General features: G+C 42.7%; 1 protein-coding gene across 2 annotated transcripts; it reads right to left on the bottom strand.

The window, feature by feature from the left end:
- Positions 1–713: 713 nt before the first annotated feature.
- Positions 714–14260, bottom strand: nsdhl (NAD(P) dependent 3-beta-hydroxysteroid dehydrogenase NSDHL). 2 transcript variants are annotated; one of them, XM_078210371.1, is made up of 7 exons: positions 14042–14260; positions 10180–10341; positions 6035–6181; positions 5814–5942; positions 4986–5128; positions 4310–4412; positions 714–2427 (listed from the first exon to the last, which is right to left on the bottom strand). In XM_078210371.1, the coding sequence occupies exons 1-7, from the start codon at positions 14057–14059 to the stop codon at positions 2095–2097; spliced, it is 1035 nt and encodes a 344-aa protein (XP_078066497.1). In that variant the 5' UTR covers positions 14060–14260; the 3' UTR covers positions 714–2094. The 2 variants fall into 2 exon arrangements, with proteins under 2 accessions (XP_078066497.1, XP_078066498.1); XM_078210372.1 differs by lacking the exon at positions 10180–10341.
- Between the last annotated feature and the right edge of the window lie 7614 nt (positions 14261–21874).

Genomic DNA, 21874 nt, shown 5'->3' with positions numbered 1-21874 from the left:
TATTAGATTTGGAATAAACAGACTGTTATGACAATTAACATCCTCAAGAGAACAGAATAAGCACTTTCATTATTTACATTGGATTTTTTTCTGGCTGAGAATACACCAAACTAAGAGTAGGGAGCTCACCAGAGATTCATGTAAAGGATTCCCTTTGAGCAGCAGTTAATTCTAACGAGAATGACAAAATGATGACGCAATAGTTTGAAAGATACCAATCTTTCGAATAACACCCAGGAAGTGTTCTAATGGAACGTGACATTTAATATCCTAATATTTTAGCTGTTATGGACCCTTAAGTATTTTCAAAGATTTAATATAGTCCTTCCATCTAATTTTAACCATGTCAATATTTAAATGAATGCATTATTTCCACCATAGAAGTATTTTTAAAATAAATTCAAACAGCTGCACACATTAAAGAACAAACATGATCAATAGGTTGAAATTTTGTCAGAAATATGGAAAAGATGTGTCATCTCTAAAGGAATAATTATAAATGAGGAACATTATTAAACTTCAGACCAGAAGTAACCAAACGTTTCATGGCAATATCCAAACCATAGAATCATAGAAACCCTACAGTACAGAGAGGCCATTCGACCCATCGAGTCTGCACCAACCACAATCCCACCCAGGCCCTACCCCCATATCCCTACATATTTTACCCAATAATCCCTCTAACCTACACATCTCAGGACACTAAGGGGCAATTTAAGCATGGCCAATCAACCTAACTCATACATCTTTGGAATGTGGGAGGAAACCGGAGCACCCGGAGGAAACCCACGCAGACACGAGGAGAATGTGCAAACTCCACACAGACAGTGACCTCAGCCGGGAATCGAACCCAGGTCCCTGGAGCTGTGAAGCAGCAGTGCTAACCACTGCTACCGTGCCGCCCGTGTCTAACCATGTTAGACCAAACTACTTAGATATTAAGCACAACATTGCAAAAGGGGGGAAAAAAGTGAATCATTTTCTGCTTACATCTTAAAAATCAGAAATAATGTAGACATTGCTAGAAACAGCAGCAAAAGTGCTGATGCTAAAAGCAAAATTCAGCTCAGTAATTTCAGCAGACATCGGGGCAACACAGCGGCATACTGGTTAGCACTGCTGCCTCAGTGCCAGGGACCCGGGTTCGATTCCCAGCTTGGATCACTGCCTGTGCGGATTCTATACATTCTCCCCGTATCTGCATGGGTTTCCTCCAGGTGCTCTGGTTTTCTCCCACAGGAAAGACGTGCTGCTGAGGTGCATTGGCCATGCTAAATACTCCCACAGTGTACCCGAACAGATGCCGGAGTGTGGAGACGAGGGGGATTTTCCCATTAACCTCATTGCAGTGTTAATGTGAGCCGACTTGTGAAAACTAATAAACTTTAAACTTATCTTCCAAATTAAATTTTACCAAATAAAACATTTTGAGAATACAGCACGAGACAAAACTGCACAGTTTACAAGGGGCTGAATGTTTTGTGTCATTTAAAATAGAAGCCATAAGATGCCCTGGAGCTACTGTCAGTCCATAATACCAACTTTTGGAGATACTTCTTTTAATATTAAAGGCTAAAGAGTCAAGAGAATCTCAGACAGTTCACTTGGAAGACCTTACTAATAAAGTCTCAAAGCTGACATCAAATGAGCAAAGATGCATCTTTCAATTTACAAGTTGAATAGTAAATAATTTCCTTTAAGTTATATTTGAATGATCCCCAGAATTTATCGAAATAGATACTGTATCATGCAAGTTTCTTCCCCCTCCCTCCATCCCAAGGCCTCTGTTCACCAAATATTTTCTATCTAGAGTATCCACAGGGAGTACAGAATTTGCATTTGTTGCCATGAAACACTACCAACAAATAAAGATAGATACTATTTTTCCTTCCCAGGAATGGCAGAAGTCACCATATCAGCATTTTACCAATTTTTGGTTGGGTTGTATACCTTGCAACCCAGTCAAGAATGTCAAGACATATTTCAATCATGGCACAAATAAGAATAATGATTAATTTGGATATCCAAATCCACTGGCTGCCATCTGATTGAAAATCCAAAATATAACGAATAATGGGTTGGCTGAAACTGTAGCTACCTTGATCTACTGAGATGTGTGAAACTTTGAATTGTATACTTGATTCCTTCACTCAGGCAGACAACAGGCTTATATCCTAGATCTTTCTTGGCTCTTTCACAACTGTAGTAGTGGAATGTTCCAGCCAATGCTACTCGCATGGGAGTGAATGTAGGTTTAATGGTCACAAATGGCTTTAATAGCAACACCAAAATTGAAAGCAAAAAGGCCAAATAATAAGCCAGCAGGTAGGGTATGTGATACTTCGGAGGATCATAATTCAATCCAACTAAAATCTCAGACAAGAAGGTCCAGAAAGGAATCGGTTCATCATTTGTGATATGATAAGCCTATTGGAATTTAAAAAGGAGGAAGTCAAGAAAACAAAGCCCATATTTCAAAACACATGTTCTTCCAAATTAAGTCACAAACACTATTATAATTTTGTTCAACGACAACATGGATTATGATAATATTTTCTAACTATCTTTTTTACCCACTGTAGATAAGGGTGGTTAAGAGAGTGGGGTGGAAAGAGAGGGCAACATCAGAATCTACCAAACTAATTTTAGGAAAATATGAATGAGAGATATTTAATTTATTTGATTCAGTGATATCACTCTTGACTAAGGAGGTCTTGTGGGGTAGTGGGTAATGTCTTTGCCTCTAAGCCAGAAGCTCCAGGTTCATATCCCACCCCAGGATTTGATGGCCAAGGAAGGTGCATTCATAACACAGCCAAATATCACCTGAAAAATCCTTCTAGCAAACCAATGGCACATGCTAAGAACAGAAGAGACTCCTTATCAGCTCCCCCCCACCCCTCGCTATAAAGCTGGTGACAGGCTAGTGACCCGTTCCAGCAAAAAAAAACTCACTATGGGAACAGATGAGAACTTGCCATGTGCACCACTAGCTGTGGGAAGAGAAACAACAACTCTCAATTAAGTCTTCTAGAGCCATTCCAGATACTGGAGTATATAATCTATATTGGTAGCTGTGCAGTACCAAAGGAGCACAACATGGTCAAATGTTAAACAGCACTCCATCTTCTCAGGTGGATGTAAAAACTTCATGATACTATTTTGAAGAAGAGTAGGTACATAAATAAAGTACTCTTGTCTGATGTAACAGCACGAACTATTCAATTATTTGAGGTACTTGGATTAATGTATTAGTAACTAATCCTTTTGTGATCTCCAGGGATATATTATGCGGAGTCTGTATGCAACTACTGTGCTATCTATCTAGAGATTTCATTCCAACTGAGTTATTTAAAAGGGAGTTAAGATAAACCTGTGTGTGAACACTGGTTTTGCCTCTACTGGAATATTGTATCCAATTCTGGACACCACATATTAGGATGATTTAAAGGCATGAGGATGCAGAAAAGATTCACAAGAATGGTTCTAAGGATGATGAAGATGAACTTCAGTTATGTAAATAGATTCACAGTGAGGGCCGTTCTCCCTGGAGAAGAGAAGATTTGGAAGAGATTTGATAGAAGTGTTCAAAATCATGAGGGGTCTGTAGATAGGGAGAAACTGTTCCCACTGCCAGAAAGACAGAATCAGAGAGGGCAGTGATTTAAAATGAGTGGCAAAAGAACCAATGGTGACATGTGGAAAAACATTTTTCACACAGTGACTGGTTAGGATCTGGAATGCACTGAGATTGTGGTGGAGGCAGATTCAATTGAGGCTTTCAAACGAGATTTGGATAATTATGAGGAGAGAACAATTACAGAGCTATGGAGAAAAGCTGGTCAAATGAGACTCAGTGACTCTCTTGCAGAGTGCCAGCATGGACACAACAGGCCAAATACTCACCTTCTTGTGCCATCACCCTTCTATGATCTTACCACCTATATAACAAGGTCACTACTACTAATAAGAGTGCTATCTCAAAGAATTTTGTAGCAGGTTGCATAGGTAATTGGCTCTCACGAGTAGTCATCATAAAATTCCCTTTCAAAGGCCCAGTGACAGACAGATCCCTCTAGCCAGTTATAAAAGCTAACAATGGGTTTCTTGCCTTAATAGACCATTTCTATTTTTCAACTGCAGTCATATTGTCAAAAGACAAAGTTCAGTGTCTTGTTATTACTAAATGGTCCCTGCACCATCAATGGGAGCAGTCAGCATGAAAGGGAAACACTAACACCAGATCCAACAGACAAGATTGATCAAAGAAAGGTTGAATAGGCAGAGACAGATTACTGTCAACCTTTACCTTTCCACAGATGTGTGACTGTGGGTGAAGATTTTCTGCTGCCAGGATCAGCCCATGCACAACATTATCAACATAGGTGAAGTCTACCAGATTCTTGCCATTGCTGTAAAAGGTACAAGCACAGTTTTAATCAGGCGATGAAATTAACCAACCAGCAGAATACTGTAATCATGTCCAGAAAATTCCAAGGAATGATAATTAACAATTAAACTGTACCTTCAACTCAATCTATAGAGTTTTAAAAATAAAAACCATTAAAAAAGTCAAGAGTGGATTCTGCCAGCCCCTAATATCAGATGCATGATCCATCCATTCACCCTCGCGTAAAGGGAAATATGCTCCCCATTTCCACAGCTGATGGTGCCCCACCTTACTTTAGGCACTAATATTTCCAGAAAACACTTAAGTTGTTTTGAATACAGATCAAAGTGGTACTATTTATCAATAATAAAGCACAGAGGGTAGTAGTAATAGGAAGGAATCATGTGCAAAGTGCATTGTGTTTTCATGTAATTTGCCACTCAGATGATCCCACACCCAAAAAGACACAAATCACAATACATTGTCGATGAGAAAGTTACTGTTAGCTTCTGACCGATTACTGTTCTTTCTCAAGTTCAATTATAGCATGAAACATTCAGTACTAAATCTATTGTTCTATCTATACAGTACTAACCCAATCATAAACTTCATCTTGCCACTCTTGGCAGCCTGTACAAGAACAGGTACTAAATGCGGGTCATGAGGTCCAAAAATGCCATGAGGACGAATTGCAATTGTCATGAAGTTCTGATCTGGATTATTAGCACCAAGAATTTCCTGCCATAAAAAAAAGTTAGTTGTGAACATCAAATAGGGAAGAAACTACAACAGCCACTCCCATTGTAATATTTTGGTATACAGCCAATGCAATTGCCAAAATACTTTAGAACAATATTTTGCAGTTACTAGACAGTCAAGTATACAACATAATAGTCAGAGTGCATAAATGCTCAAAAGAGCAAGAATGCATGAATGTATGTGAGAGAGGAGGCGTGTTAGCTCTCTCTCCCCCAACAGAAAAGAATTATACAAATACGTCAGGAGATCAGCAACAAAAAATTACTTCCACTGGGCGGCCACACTGATGAGTCTCTCGGTTGCAGGTCAAGTGAGCCTTAACACAGTGCTTAACACAAAGCAGCACAGATTACAATCTCCGATCATAAACTTGATTAGTTTGGCAAATAGAAGTACTGTACATGTCTTCCACAAAGGGGTTGTAAGCTCATTGTTATGGCAAAGGGGTGGGAAGTGAAAAGAACCATTGGAGTTGCAATTATATTTTTCACGGAGCAAGGTACTTGCACACTTTCTCAATGTAGAAAAATGTAAAAGCTTGAAACTTAAAAACGTACAATTAAATATGTCAGTAAAGTTAACATCACTTAGCTGTACCATATAGGCCATCACAAATGCATTACTTCAATTTCACTTAAAGTGATGTCAAAGCTATTAAACCTACCCTCTCCTGTAAGATCTTTGTTTGTGAATAGTAGTCTATGGGACTCTTAGCATATGGTAGATCTTCAGAGCCATTCTTAAGGTCTGAGCCTTCAAATACAACACTAGCACTACTAGTCAGCACCAGTTTCTGTGTGCAAAAATAAAAGTTAGTCACGAAAGGTTGGCAGGGTAGGGAAGAAGGTTCAAACAGTGTTAAAGCTGCAATGCACCATTTTTTACCTGAACACCAGCTTCTTTACATGCTTCAATTATAGTTTTGGTCCCTGTGTAATTCACTTTATAGAAGAGTTCTCGGTTGTCACTAGAAGGTGCTGGAGAGGCACAGTGAAATACAATGCTCACACCCTTAACAGCTGGCAGTATATCCTAAACAAGCAATCACAGTTTATTAATATGCAATTCCATTGTTTGAAGTTTTCCTTTAAATACACACTGCAGACAGTTAATACCAAAACTAATTAAACTGACAACCTGTGGAGAGTTGCTGGACAACAACTTCCTCTAAGCTGCATATCAGCTGAAAATTTGAGCTTTTAGGTGAGGGATGAGGTTATAATAAAATAAAATCTAATCTTTCAAGATTGATTTTTTTAAAAATTCCAAATGTTTGCCTTATTTATTAAAGAAGTATTAACTCTAACATAATTTTCTCCAACCTGTCTATTCCAGGGTGCTCAGATACCATCCAACAGTGCACATGAAATATAGCAGACTGACCAAGTAATCATATCACTACTAAATAAGATACAAATATCTGACCTCTGGTAGGTGGTCCCTGTTGTACTATATTACACTGGCACACTGCTGGGGGAGTGCTCCATTATACTAAATATAGATTCACCTTCTCAATCTCCTATGAACCTTGTGATGCGATTGGGCATACAGCACTCTCTTAAAAAAAGCAGTGTGGGAAGAAACAAGCTATTAGATCAATTTAATACATTCCTACACATATTGTGTGTGATCAGCGTCACACAGCGCAGAAAAAGCACTTCGGCCCATCAAGTCTGCACTGACAATAACTACCACTAAAGTTGTACCAATCACATTTTCCAGCACTTGAAACATCATAATTTCAATGATATGGGACAAGTATTCATCCAAATACATTTTAAAGGTTATATGACTTCCAGCCTCCACTACCTTCCCAGGCAGTGCATTCCAAATTCCCACTACCCTCAGTGAAAAATGTTTTCTCAAATCCCCTCTATATCTCCTGCCCCATCGTAAAACTATGCCTCCTCAACCAAGGAGAACAGCTGCTTCCTATTCACCTTGTCCATACCCCTCAAATCATGTCCCTCTCAGCCTTCTCTGCTCTAGAGAAAACAATCCAAGCATATCCAGTCTCTCCTTATAGCTCAAATGCTCCATCCTGTTGAATCTCTTCTGTACCCACTCTAATGAAATCACATCCTTCCTCATAGTAGAACTGTACACAGTATTCTAGCTGTGGCCTAACCAACATTCTGTATAGCTCCAACACTACCTCCTTGCTCTTGTACTCTATGCCACGACTGATAAAAGCAAATGTCCCATATGCCTTAACTATCTTATCTGCCTGCTCTGCCACTTTTAGGGATGTGCGAATAAGTACCTCAAGATCCATCTGTTCCTCTGAGCTTCCTGGTGTGCTGCAATTTATTAAATACTCCCTTGTCTTGTTATTTCTTCCAAAATGCATCACCTTGCACTTATCAGGGTTAAATACCATCTGCCACTGCTCTGCCCAACCCATCTATATTTTCCTGTAACCTATGACCTTCTTCTTCACTATTAACCACCCTAGCAATCTTGGTGTCATCTGCAATCTTGCTCATCACTCCCCCCGCTGCTCCACATTACCATTGTAAGGGAAATTGTATTAGATATTGTATGAGCTAGGTATGAAATTCAGATTCACAGGTTTTAGTAAAATGATATAGCAGATTTAGGTGAGTAGTGAGATGGGTATATAACCTAAAATAACTTCGTGTGACCTAATATAATCAAGTGTAGTCGATATAGTCAAAGTGGAGGAACTAGAGAAGTAATATAGCAATCACTAATTAAGGAAAGCAGACAATAGTCACTTAAGAAAACAAGGAAGACTGCTCGGTGGTTCAACTTAATAGTGGACCATAAATCAGCAGAGAGAATGTCTTTTCTTCTAAACACATTCGCCTTAGCCTACAAAACCACGATTATTATACAAACAGAAAAGTTCAGATAAGAGCAAGAGTTATAACCACCATGGTTTAAGAGACAACGAGATATAACAGGGAGCGACCGATTGCAAAGAAAACAGATAAAGGGTCAACTAAAAATAATGGTGGCCAAAGAAAGATAGGGCTGTAGGGTAAGATAACAACCAAGGACAGGCTGTAAAAGGGAGAGGAGGATCTTGAAATATGAGGCTGAAATGTACATAAAAGACTGTAAGCCCAAGGGCTCTTTGGAGTGTTCCGGACGTTCCCGACTTTATCTCTTGTGCTGAGAAATAAAGTCTATTGCTTGGAAGATCGCTGCTCAGACTCTCTGTTTTAATTGATGTGAATAAATTGTCGTCCTGGGGAACCACGACACCATCTATATCATTTATGTATATAACAATCAATAGGGGTCCCAGCACTGAACCTTATGATAAGCCACTGGACTCCAGTCACTAAAACAGCCTTCGACCACCACCCTTTGTGTCCTATTACTAAACCAGTTTCAGATCCATCTTGCCATGTTTCCCTGAATTCCATGTGCTTCAACCTTCTCAGTCTCCCATGTGGGACCTTATCGAAGGCTTTACTAAAATCTATATAAAAACTGCATAAACTGCACTTTGCTCATCCACACATTTGATCACAGTTTCAAAAAGTTCCATCAAATTTGTTAGGCATGACCTTCCTCTGACAAAGCCACGCTGACTATCCTTAATTAAGCCATGCCTTTCCAAGTGGAGATTAATATTTACCTTCAGAATTTTCTCCAATAGTTTCCCTACCACTGACAGGAGACTCACTGGTCTGTAATTTCCCAGTTCATCTCTACTACCCTTCTTGAAAAGTGGAACAACATTAGCCATCCTCCAGTCCTATGCACTTTCCCCGTGGTCAGAGAGGAATTGTCAGAGCCCCTGCAATTTCGTGCCTCACCTCCCAGAGCAGCCTGGGATGCAGTTCATCTGGCCTGGGATCTATCCACTTTTAAGCCCGTCAGAGCCTCCAATATCTCCTCATTTCCTATGTCAAACTGCACATTCCTCACAGTACCTTTTCCTGAATTCTTTACCTACGGTCTCCTTTTCCCGAGTGAAGACCGAGAGAAATATTCATTTAACACCCTTCCAACGTCCTGTGGCTTCACATACACATTTCCTCGTCGGTGTCTAACAGGTCCTATCCTTTCCCTGGTTAACCTCTTCCCCTTAATGTATTTATAAAATATTTTAGGATTCTCCCTAATCTTGTTCACAGGTCCTTTTTAAGCCCTCTTTTTCTTTTCTTAAATTCCCTCTTGCACTTCCTATATTCCTCTCGGGCTACATGAGTTATTCCCTTAGCAATTGCTTATCCAGTCCTGAATTGTCCGAGACATCCAGGATTCCCTGAACTTATTGCTCCTACATTTCCCCCTCTAGCGAACATGTTGGACCTATACTCTTGCCAGTTCCTTTTTGAATGGCTCTCACTACTCTTTAAATTTTTCTACAAGGCGCTGTTCCCAGTCAACTTTGGCCAGATCCTGCGTTATTTTAATAAAATCTTCCTTCCCCCAATCCAAAGCTGTCTTTTGCAGGCTACCTTTCTCCTTGTCCATAACAAGTTTGAGATGCAAGGATTGACAGCAATATGGTCATTACCTTTCCGAAATGGACCACAGATTAAGGATATCACATATGCACAGATTAGCACGAAAATCCTGAGTTTGGTGTTTGTCACTCAGGGTTCCAACACAGGCATTTGCTTCTTAATAAACCGCCTGTTCTCAGCTCTTTTGAATAATTTGTGACCCTTGGTCAAATCTTACATTGCTGGAGAAAATTTCTGCTCATCCAGTACTGGATGTTGGACAGTCATCCTGATAACTTATGTACGTTGGAGTTGAGGGGGGTAGTTGGGTGCTATCAGTTTACATGTTCTCCAGGAATAAATCAAACCAAAGTTTATGACCATAAGTACATCAAAATAACTGCTTGAAAAATGTTATGATTACTATAGGAGGATCATAATAAATGGCTGATTGTTCATTGAAAAGAACATTCAAAGAAAAGAAGCAGTGTGTCCCTCTGGCATATTATTTGCAATTCAAAATGTCACAAAGCTAAGCTTTTTCTCTTTTCGCATGCAGGTGGCATCGTGTCACAAGAAATAGAGAATGTCATTTTTACCAACCTCTTTAGAGCACAGATCTGCACTGAAGAACTGAACTCCTTCATCCTCAAGTGGTTTTCGGACATCCAAAATATTAACAATATAGCCTTTTTCCAGAAGCTTCTTCACTAAATGTTGGCCCAAGAAACCAGAGCCCCCAATAACAGTACATTTCTTATTGTGCTACAAAACAAAACAAAAAGTATTGTGTTACAAAACAAAATGCAAAGTACTGCAGATGCTGGAAATGCTCAGTAGACCTGGCAGCATCTGAGAAGAGAGAAACAGAGTTAACGAAGTTATGACCTTTCAGGGAAAAGTCAGATGTGTTACTGTACATTGAATGGAGTACAAATAAATTGTGATTAATGTTTGGGACCTTGGATGGTGTAAAGAGAGGAGGCAAAAAAAAAGGGCAGTTGGTGCGTCTCCTGCGCTTGTATGCTGTAGTCTGTCATGGTGTAGAATGATGTGGAGATGCTGGCATTGGACTGGGGTAAACACAGTAAGAAGTCTCACAACACCAGGTTAAAGTCCAACAGGTTTATTTGATAGCAAAAACCACTAGCTTTCGGAGCGCTGCCCCTTCGACTCACCTGACGAAGGGGCAGCACTCCGAAAGCTAGTGGCTTTTGCGACCAAATAAACCTGTTGGACTTTAACCTGGTGTTGTGAGATTTCTTACCATGGTGTAGAAGGCAGGAAGGAGCGATTAAATGACAGAGGGGTTCATGGTACAAGGCCAAAAGATGTGATAATGCAGCAAGGTAAAAGGAATAAAAGGTGTGTCTAGAGGACATGTGAATGGCCAAATCATGAACACATGCCAGACAAGAGCAAAACAAACAAGGGAGAAACAAGAAACAAAAACAAAAAAAAACCAAATTAGAGTAATGGTTGAATTGAATGTTGTGCCGATTCAACCTTCCATACTAACATTTCTGATATGTTTTCCTTTTCTGCGACCAAAAACTCTCCCCACACCAATAATTAACAGGGCTTGCAACCTTTTCTGTTCTTTTTCACACACATCTGCTGTCTCCCCTTCCCCTCCCTCCCAGAATCATTAGAATTTCCCTTGTTCTCATTGTGTACTGTACCAGCCTCCACATTCACCATTTCTGCCACCTCTAGTGTGATGCCACAAAACACATCATCTCCTGCCCTACCCTTTCAGTGTTCTAAAAGGACCATTCACTCAGCATTAGTTTGGTCCACTTCTCAGTAACCCCAGAGCCGCACTTCCATCAAAGGCCTTTTCGTACAAGTGCAGGAGATGAAACACCTGCCCTTCTACTCCCTATAATAATGCACACTCAGACTTCATCAAGAACACAAAAAAAAAATTATTAGGAAAACTGAATGTCCAGAGGCCGGCAGCCTCCCGGTTGACCTAGAGCAGCCTGTCTGCTGCCCCAGTCCCTACATGTCTTCAGAATGTCTTCTGCCCAACAGAGAACTCCACTCCCTGGCGTGATTACCCACACCAGGTTAAAGTCCAACAGGTTTATTTGGTAGCAATACCATAAGCTTTTAAAGCTCCGAAAGCTTATGGTATTTGCTACCAAATAAACCTGTTGGACTTTAACCTGGTGTTGTTAAAACTCTTACTGTGTTCACCCCAGTCCAACGCCGGCATCTCCACATCGTGATTACCCACTCTCAGTCCCTATTGGTCCCCCAAGCAAGGTGACTCCTCTTCTGCGCTGCTGCCCTTAAAAGGTACAATCACCATGCTTCCTCTCTTTGCACCATCCAAGGTCCAAAACACTTAATAGTAATTTAAAGAAGAAAAGTGCAGCACAGGAACAGGCCCTTTGGCCCTTCAAGCCTGTGCCAATCATGATGCCCTAATTAAAACTAAAAAAAAGACTTGTACTCCTTTCAATGTGCCATTCACAATGTGGTCTACTCTATACTTGGCAAACTCAAATTGGGTTATCGTTTTGCAAAACTTCTATTCTGTCCACAAGCGTGACCCGAAGCTTCCAATTTTCTGTCATTTTTAATTCTGTACCACATCCCCAATCTGAACTTTGTCCTGGCCTCCTGCAGTATTCCAATGAAGCTTAACATAAACTGGAGGAACAGCACTTCATTTTTTCACTGAGCACTTTCCAGACTCAACATAATTTTCAACAATTTTTGATCCCAACATCAGTGGTTAGCACTGCTGCCTCACAGCACCAGGGACCTGGGTTCGATTCCCAGCTTGGGTTACAGTCTGTGTGGAGTTTGCATGTTCTCCATGTCTACGTAAGTTTCCACCGGGTGCTCCGGTTTCCTCCCACACTCCAAAGATTTGATTTATTATTGTCACATGTATTAGCATACAGTGAAAAGTATTGTTTCTTGCGTGCTATACAAACAGAGCATACCGTTCTTAGAAGAGGAAATGAGAGAGTGCAGGATGTAGTGTTACAGTCATAGCTAGGGTGTAGAGAAAGATCAACTTAATGCAAGGTAATTCCATTCAAAAGTCTGACGGCAGCAGGGCTGAAGCTGTTCTTGAGTCGGTTGGTACGTGTACTCAGACTTTTCTATCTTTTTCCCGACGGAAGAAGGTGGAAGAGAGAATGTCCGAGCGTGTGGGGTCCTTAATTATGCTGGCTGCTTTGCCGAGGCAGCGGGAAGTATAGACAGAGTCAATGGATGGGAAGTTGGATTGCGTGATGGTTTGAGCTACATTCACGAACTTTTGTTGTTTCTTGCAGTCTTGGGCAGAGCAGGAGCCATACCAAGCTGCGGTACAACCGGAAAGAATGCTTTCTATGGTGCATCTGTAAAAGTTGGTGAGAGTTGTAGCTGACATACCAAATTTCCTTAGTCTTCTGAGACAGTAGAGGCGCTGGTGGGCTTTCTTAACTATAATGTCGGCATGGGGGGGGGAAAGAGACCAGGATAGGTTGTTGGTGATTTGGACACCTAAAAAAAAAAATTGAAGCTCTCGACCCTTTCCACTCCATCCCCATTGATGTAGACTTGGGCATGTTCTCCTTTACGCTTCCTGAAGTCGATGACAATCTCCTTCATTTTGTTGACATTGAGGGAGAGATTATTGTTGCTGCACCAGTTCACCAGATTCTCTATCTCATTCCTGTACTCCGTCTCGTCATTGTTTGAGATCCGACCCACTATGGTGGTCGTCAGCAAACTTGAAAATCGAGTTGGAGGGGAATTTGGCCACACACTCATTAGGTGTATAAGGAGTACAGTAGGGGGCTGAGAACACAGCGTTGTGGGGCACCTGTGATAAGGATGATTGTGGAGGAGACATTGTCGCCTATCGTCATTGATTGTGCTGGTCAGGTGGATTGGCTATGCTAAATTCACCCTCAGTGTACCCAAACAGGCGCCAGAATAGGGGATTTTCACAGTAATGTCAGTGCAGTGTTAATGCAAGCCTACTTGTGACTAATAAATACATTTTACTTTTATTTTGTTTTCTTTATCTTTGCTGGTTTTAGTTTTTCTCTCATTTTATTTTTACTTTCAGAAGGCAGCCTTCATGATTCGCTGAAAGATATGAAAAACTCACACAGTTGAAATGCTATCTCTATTTCCTCTCTCCGCATGATTCAAAAATAAGGGAACTCTTCTGATTAAAAGGTCAGTGATCTCCGTTTTGCCCTCGCACAGAGTTGCTAGGACTGAACGTTTGCAGTATTGTCTGCTTTTATATGAAAAGCTCAGATAGATTTCCCACAAGATCTTATCCAAGCAGGTTTGAGATCGCTATAGGTTGCAGTCTGCACAATGCACCAATATCTCCGCGTCCTTTGCTTCCCCCACCCCCCTCCACTCAATCATGTCTGCAAACAAGCATCCGTCTCCCTCACTCCTTACATGACATTATCTCAAACACTGCCAATTGAATACTCACCCGCGAACGTGTGTTCATTTTGCACAGCAAAGCAGGGTGTATTCGGGAATTTCTCGCTGCGAAGATGTGGACAAGACCGCGACCAAAACGCCGTCAGCTCCGCCTCTTGAACACCTGTCTCTTCTGATTGGTTCCAATGCTCTCTTCCGGCGTAACGTTGCCCAGGTGACAGATTCTTCATCCAATCAGATTATCGGATGATCATGGGCTGGTGATGGCACGTGAAACAATAACCAATCCAAATTGACTTGGGCTCCAATTCGTCGGGGCGATCCCATTCATCATCTAAGGCCATCTATTGAGTAAGAAGTTTAACAACACCAGGTTAAAGTCCAACAGGTTTATTTGGTAGCAAAAGCCACACAAGCTTACGGAGCTCCAAGCCCCTTCTTCAGGTGAGTGGGAATTCTGTTCACAAACAGAGCATATAAAGACACCAACTCAATTTACACGAATAATGGTTGGAATGCGAATACTTACAACTAATCAAGTCTTTAAGAAACAAAACAACGTGAGTGGAGAGAGCATCAAGACAGGCTAAAAAGATGTGTATTGTCTCCAGACTGTCTTGATGCTCTCTCCACTCACGTTGTTTTGTTTCTTAAAGACTTGATTAGTTGTAAGTATTCGCATTCCAACCATTATTCATGTAAATTGAGTTTGTGTCTTTATAAGTTCTGTTTGTGAACAGAATTCCCACTCACCTGAAGAAGGGGCTTGGAGCTCCGAAAGCTTGTGTGGCTTTTGCTACCAAATAAACCTGTTGGACTTTAACCTGGTGTTGTTAACCTTCTTACTGTGTTTACCCCAGTCCAATGCCGACATCTCCACATCACATCTATTGAGTCACAGCATTAAGAATGGGTAGTGCCAAGTATGTTAAAAAGGGAGTTGGATATTTTTGAGACAGATGCGACACAGATATAACTGGTCCATAACTTCCTGCTTCCCCAGTGTCGCATTTTGGGGGTGGGGGGTGGGGGGCGGTAATCCCAATGATGCACTGGGGAATCCCTCTAAGTAGTTCCCGGTAAATGGTTTACCCAGAAATTGTCCAGAACGGCTAAATTCCCCTCGACAATTGGACCGAGTGGCAGCAAATATCAGTAAGAAGTCTCACAACACCAGGTTAAAGTCCAACAGGTTTATTTGGTAGCAAAAGCCACTGGCTTTTGGAGCGCTGCCCCTTCATCAGGTGAGTGGGAGTTCTATTCACAAACGGGGCATATAAAGACACAAACTCAATTTACAAAATAATGGTTGGAATGCGAGTCTTTACAGGTAATCAAGTCTTAAAGGTACAGACAATGTGAGTGGAGAGAGCATTAAGCACAGGTTAAAGAGATGTGTATTGTCTCCAGACAGGACAGTTAGTGAGATTTTGCAAGTCCAGGCAAGTCGTGGGGGTTACAGATAGTGTGACATGAACCCAAGATCCCGGTTGAGGCTGTCCTCATGTGTGCGGAACTTGGCTATCAGTCTCTGCTCAGCGACTCTGTGCTGTCGTGTGTCGTGAAGGCTGCCTTGGAGAACGCTTACCCGAAGATCAGAGGCCGAATGCCCGTGACCGCTGAAGTGTTCCCCAACAGGAAGAGAACACTCTTGCCTGGTGATTGTCGAGCAGTGTTCATTCATCCGTTGTCGTAGAATCTGCATAGTCTCCCCAATGTACCATACCTCGGGACATCCTTTCCTGCAGCGTATCAGGTAGACAACGTTGGCCGAGTTACAAGAGTAGGTACCGTGTACCTGGTGGATGGTGTTCTCACGTGAGATGATGGCATCCGTGTCGATGATCTGGCACGTCTTGCAGAGGTTGCAATGGCAGGGTTGTGTGGTGTCGTGGTCACTGTTCTCCTGAAGGCTGGGTAGTTTGCTGCGGACAATGGTCTGTTTGAGATTGTGCGGTTGTTTGAAGGCAAGAAGTGGGGGTGTGGGGATGGCCTTCGCGAGATGTTCGTCTTCATCAATAACATGTTGAAGACTCCGGAAAAGATGTCGTAGCTTCTCCGCTCCGGGGAAGTACTGGACGACGAAACCTCTCCAGCTTCCACCCTAAACACGTTAAAGAAGCCATCCCCTACGGACAAGCCCTCCGTATACACAGGATCTGCTCAGATGAGGAGGATCGCAACAGATACCTCCAGACGCTGAAAGATGCCCTCATAAGAACAGGATATGGCGCTCGACTCATCAATCGACAGTTCCGACATGCCACAGCAAAAAAACCGCACTGACCTCCTCAGAAGACAAACACGGGACACGGTGGACAGAGTACCCTTCGTCGTCCAGTACTTCCCTGGAGCGGAGAAGCTACGACATCTTCTCCGGAGCCTTCAACATGTCATTGATGAAGACGAATGTCTCGCCAAGGCCATCCCCACACCCCTACTACTTGCCTTCAAACAACCGCACAACCTCAAACAGACCATTGTCCGCAGCAAACTACCCAGCCTTCAGGAGAACAGTGATCACAACACCACACAGCCCTGCCACAGCAACCTCTGCAAGACGTGCCAGATCATTGACACGGATGCCATCATCTCACGTGAGAACACCATCTACCAGGTACACGGTACCTACTCTTGCAACTCTGCCAACGTTGTCTACCTGATACGCTGCAGGAAAGGATGTCCCGAGGCATGGTACATTGGGGAAACCATGCAGACGCTACGACAACGGATAAATGAACACCGCTCGACAATCACCAGGCAAGACTGTTCTCTTCCTGTGGGGGAGCACTTCAGCGATAACGGGCATTCAGCCTCTGATCTTCGGGTAAGCGTTCTCCAACACGGCCTTCACAACACACGACAGCGCAGAGTCGGTGAGCAGAGACTGATAGCCAAGTTCCGCACACATGAGGACGGCCTAAACCGGTCACACTATCCCCATGACTTGCCTGGGCTTGCAAAATCTCACTAACTGTCCTGTCTGGAGACAATACACATCTCTTTAACCTGTGCTTAACGCTCTATCCACTCACATTGTCTGTACCTTTTAAGACTTGATTACCTGTAAAGACTCGCATTCCAACCATTATTTTGTAAATTGAGTTTGTGTCTTTATATGCCCTGTTTGTGAATAGAACTCCCACTCACCTGACGAAGGGGCAGCGCTCCGAAATCTTGTGGCTTTTGCTACCAAATAAACCTGTTGGACTTTAACCCGGTGTTGTGAGACTTCTTACTGTGTTTACCCCAGTCCAACGCCAGCATCTCCATATCAGCACAGACTCGTTGGGCCGAAAGGCCTTTTCGTGCTGTCAAATGTAATACTTGCTGAAGCTTTCATTTCACAGCTATACTTTTCACCAAGCTGCTCAGGCAGGGGTAGTATTGCCCTACGACTACAGGAATCAGGTCAATGTCTACATGCACACAGATGACATCTTCACTGCTTATCCAATATTCAGTCCGAGATGACGTTAAATTTCCTCCATTTGAACAACAAGACTAAAGCCCTAACTACAAAACTATCACATTCATTACTTATTTCATCTCATTCTCTTGTCACTCTCTCTGGCAGAAATAAATTGATCATAATCTCAGCAACCTAGTCAATCCCAAGATTGCTTCTAATCCCATATTTCACAATCAAAGATCATCATTTTTTCTCTTCAGCATCACTGATGTCAGCTTCTTTCCTTTCCTTCAACAGCCTCACCCTAAATTCTCCACCCATTGTTTCAAAGGCCGGTAAGTGAGATGAAAGAGGCCACTATACCAATCAACTATGTGGTCATATCATCTGCAGAAATCTCCCTTCTCCAATCAATTTTCTTTAAGGGGTTTGCTTACTTTCAAAATTGACCTAAAAAGAAAATAAGGATGAGGAAAGATACTGCCTGTCCGCCTCTCTGTCCATCTATTTATCTAATCAGTTTTGGAAATTAGAATCTTTGCCCTACAAAACTATCATATTGTAACAAATGCAAATAATGTTTTTCTAAAAAAGATCTAACATTAAATAAAGACACTAGCTCACCTTCCTTTCACATTCCATTTAATCAAAAGAATGAAGATTACAACAAGTACGCAAACAGAACAATTTTTTCTTCAAATGCACAACTTCTTTGTAATTTGATGCGGAATACATAATTAGCCCAGGTTTTCTTAATTATAAGTTTGAGCAGAAACTGCTGGAAGCAAAAATAAAACCTGTGTATAGCGATCTCAATGGTATTGATACATTCGTGGAAAATAAGCAAACTACAGATTCAGCCTCCAAACTCAGTCCAGTGTCACAGTCCTAAGCAGAAATAGTTAAGGCTTTTGGAAAAACTGAAACATTCAAGTAAAAACTTCAAAGAAACTACTAAAAGATAATTTAATGGATAATTGTAAACATGTGTGTATATAAATAATTTTTCTATTACAGTTTGTTTAAAGCCTTCTTTTTGACATTAGAGGGACGATATTCCTACAAAAATTCGAAGTGTCATTAAAGTCCGAAAATGAGAGTGTTCCACACCTGTTTTTTGGGCAAGTTCGGTTCCACAATCTTCCCACACACTGTCAGTTTTTTTGACAGCAGGGAGAGGGAGCCTATGTATGCCAGGGAAGCTGGCTATAGTGTGCTTGGGCACCATTGCGCAGGGTGCCCCAATCTCTCAAAGCGAACTGGGAGACCTCCTTCCACACTGCCTCACAGACATCAGAACCCTCCCCCCAGATCACTGGCAGCATTTTCTCCCGCCACATCAACATGGGTCACCAGCATCAGGGCATCAGGACCCTCACAATGAGTCCCCTGTCTGAGCCCCTATGCCCCCCCTCCATTTGCTTAGCACCCCTCTGCAAAAGCCCCCCACCCACCCTGGTCAAAGCTCCACCCTCACTCAGGCTCCAACCCCACTTAGTCCACACACTACACTACTGGCATTGCACTGCCCCTGGCACACTCACGGTGCCCAGCTTGGCACTGCCAGCATGCCAGGGCAGTTCCAGGGTGCCAGGTGGGCAGTGCCAGGCTGGCACTTTACAGTGGGCACTGGCCAGCCATATCCCCAACCACTCAGTGGCTTCAATGGTTTCTGATCCCCCCAGCATGGCAATCACCGGTGACACCTGCTGCCGATGAGGAGGCTGCAAGATGCTGTCTGGACGTGCTAATTGGATTGAAATGAAGTCAATCCCAAGCAAATCGGCTTTACGCCCATCTCGCTGCAAAACAGGGGCGGGAAGATTATAAGCGAGGCCAAAAATCCAGTTCACACCTGGTGAGAACTGGACTTTTGGCCTCACACGCAATCTTACCAGCTCACTGCACCCTAGATTTCTTGAAGAGAAAGTGGCAGTTAAAAATACACAGACATTTAAAAAGATTTGCATCATCCTGGTAGCAGATTAAGTAAATTTACAGTATAAATGCAGCTTTAAAAAATTACAAAAGTGTAACAAAAATCCAACAACTGGAAGTCAGAAGGAGGCATTATTCTTCTAAAAGTACAGTAAAAAGTCTCACAACAACAAGTTAAAGTCCAAAAGGTTTATTTGGTATCACGAGCTTTCAGAGCGCTGCTTCTTCATCAGGTGAGTGTCACCAGTGATTCTAAAGGCGATTCATTTGTGACTACACAATTCATCTGTGAATGTGTATCTCTAGTTTTAGCTGTGTGATAAAGTGCAAGATTTTCATTTTGATTTACACATTCTAACTCTGTGCAAAATAGGAGATGCACATGGATATAGTGAGAGTTTTATTTGACAGATTATTGGCAGCAGAATATCAATATTTCTCTCATCAAGTTAATTCAACAAGATTGGAGTAATGAATTTAAATTATTTCATAAAGTGAAATATACTTACCAAGATGCTTGCAGAGTAACCAGTAGTGTTGTTTCCCAGGGACCCACACCTGGATGATCCAAGATGATCCAAAGTCTTCTGTTGCTTCCATTGGGATCACAGAGTCTTACAACACAGAAAGAGGCCCTTCAACCCATTGTGTCTGGGCTAGCCATCGAACAACTATCAATGCTAATCCCATTTTCCCCTCACTTGGCCCACAGCCTCATATGCTTTGGTGTTTCAATTGCTCATCTAAATGCCTCTTACGTGTTGTGGGGTTTCCACCTCTACCACTCTTTCAGGCATTGAGTTCCAGGTTCCCACAGCAATCTGGATGAAAAGTTTTTCCTTGATGAGGTCTCTCTCTATGCCCCCCCCAACCGCCCCCCCCCCCGAAATCAGACTTCTCTGCTCGAAGCAGAATAACCCCAGCCTATCCAGCCCCTCTTCATAGATCCTCCTGCCCAGGCAACATCCTGGTGAATCTTCTCTGCACCCTTTCTAGTGCATAGAAAGAAAGAAACCCTACAGTACAGAAAGAGGCCATTCGGGCCATCGAGTCTGCACCGACCACAATCCCACCCAGGCCCTACCCCCACATCCCTACATATTTACCCACTAATCCCTCAAACCTACACATCTCAGGACACTAAGGGCAATTTTTATCATGGCCAATCAACCTAACCGGCACATTTTTGGACTGTGGGAGGAAACTGGAGCACCCGGAGGAAACCCACGCAGACACAAGGAGAATGTGCAAACTCCACACAGGCAGTGACCCAAGCCGGGAATCGAACCTAGGTCCGTGGAGCTGTGAAGCAGCAGTGCTAACCACTGTGCTACCGTGCCGTTCCTATTGTGTGGTGACCAGAACTGCACACAGTATTCTAGCTGTGGCCTAACAAGCTTTTATGCGGTTCCATCATAACCTCCCTGCTCTCATATTCTATGCTTCAGCTAATAAAGCCTCCACAACATTAGAATAATATTAACCCTGTCTCCACATTATCAGAGTTGAACCCAGTCTCTCCACATTATCAGGCCAGTTGAACTCACTCTCTCCACATTATCAGAGGAGTTGAACCTAGCCTCTCCATATCAGAGGAGTTGAACCCAGTCTCTCCACATTATCAGGCGAGTTTTTTTTAATTTCAAAAATATACTTTATTCATTAAAAAAAACTCTCAAATAAAACATTGCAAAACGACAGATCCAAAAGTTACAAACAGTGCAAAAAAAGAATCATTTTTACAGTCCAATACAGTGCTGACTTACAAAACATTACATTCATTACTTAAAACTATGTACATAGAAATCATAGAAACCCTACAGTGCAGAAGGAGGCCATTCGGCCCATCGAGTCTGCACCGACCACAATCCCACCCAGGCCCTACCCCCACATATTTTACTCACTAATCCCTCTAACCTACACATCCCAGGACTCTAAGGGGCAATTTTTAACCTGGCCAATCAACCTAACCCGCACATCTTTGGACTGTGGGAGGAAACCGGAGCACCCGGAGGAAACCCACGCAGACACGAGGAGAATGTGCAAACTCCACACAGACAGTGACCCGAGCCGGGAATCGAACCCGGGACCCTGGAGCTGTGAAGCAGCAGTGCTAACCACTGTGCTATCGTGCCGCCCATACATCAGCGTTTACTGTGTGCTGTTATTTTTCAGATTAGCACACAGTTACGCAGGCCGAGAGTATTCTGCAGTTACCCGGCCCTTGGTCTGCCTCGGTTGAAAGGCTTTACACGGTGGCCTTTGCCCATTGTGCCTTTGCGGCGACTGCCCCAAGCTTGAGCACGTCCCTGAGCACGTAGTCCTGGACCTTGGAATGTGCCAGTCTGCAACACTCGGTCGAGGACAATTCTTTCAGCTGGAAGATCAGCAGGTTTCGGGCGGACCAAAGTGCGTCCTTCACCGAGTTGATGACCCTCCAGCAGCAGTTGATATTTGTAGAGCACAGAGTCCTGCGTCACCGAGCTGCTCGGGACGAACCTCGACAAATACCATGCATCTCACTCCAGACCT

Source organism: Mustelus asterias, chromosome 4 (genome assembly GCF_964213995.1).
Source record: "Mustelus asterias chromosome 4, sMusAst1.hap1.1, whole genome shotgun sequence".
Taxonomy (NCBI): Eukaryota; Metazoa; Chordata; class Chondrichthyes; order Carcharhiniformes; family Triakidae; genus Mustelus; species Mustelus asterias.
Note: the sequence above shows the minus strand (reverse complement) of the source record. Positions and strands in the feature narration are given on the sequence as shown.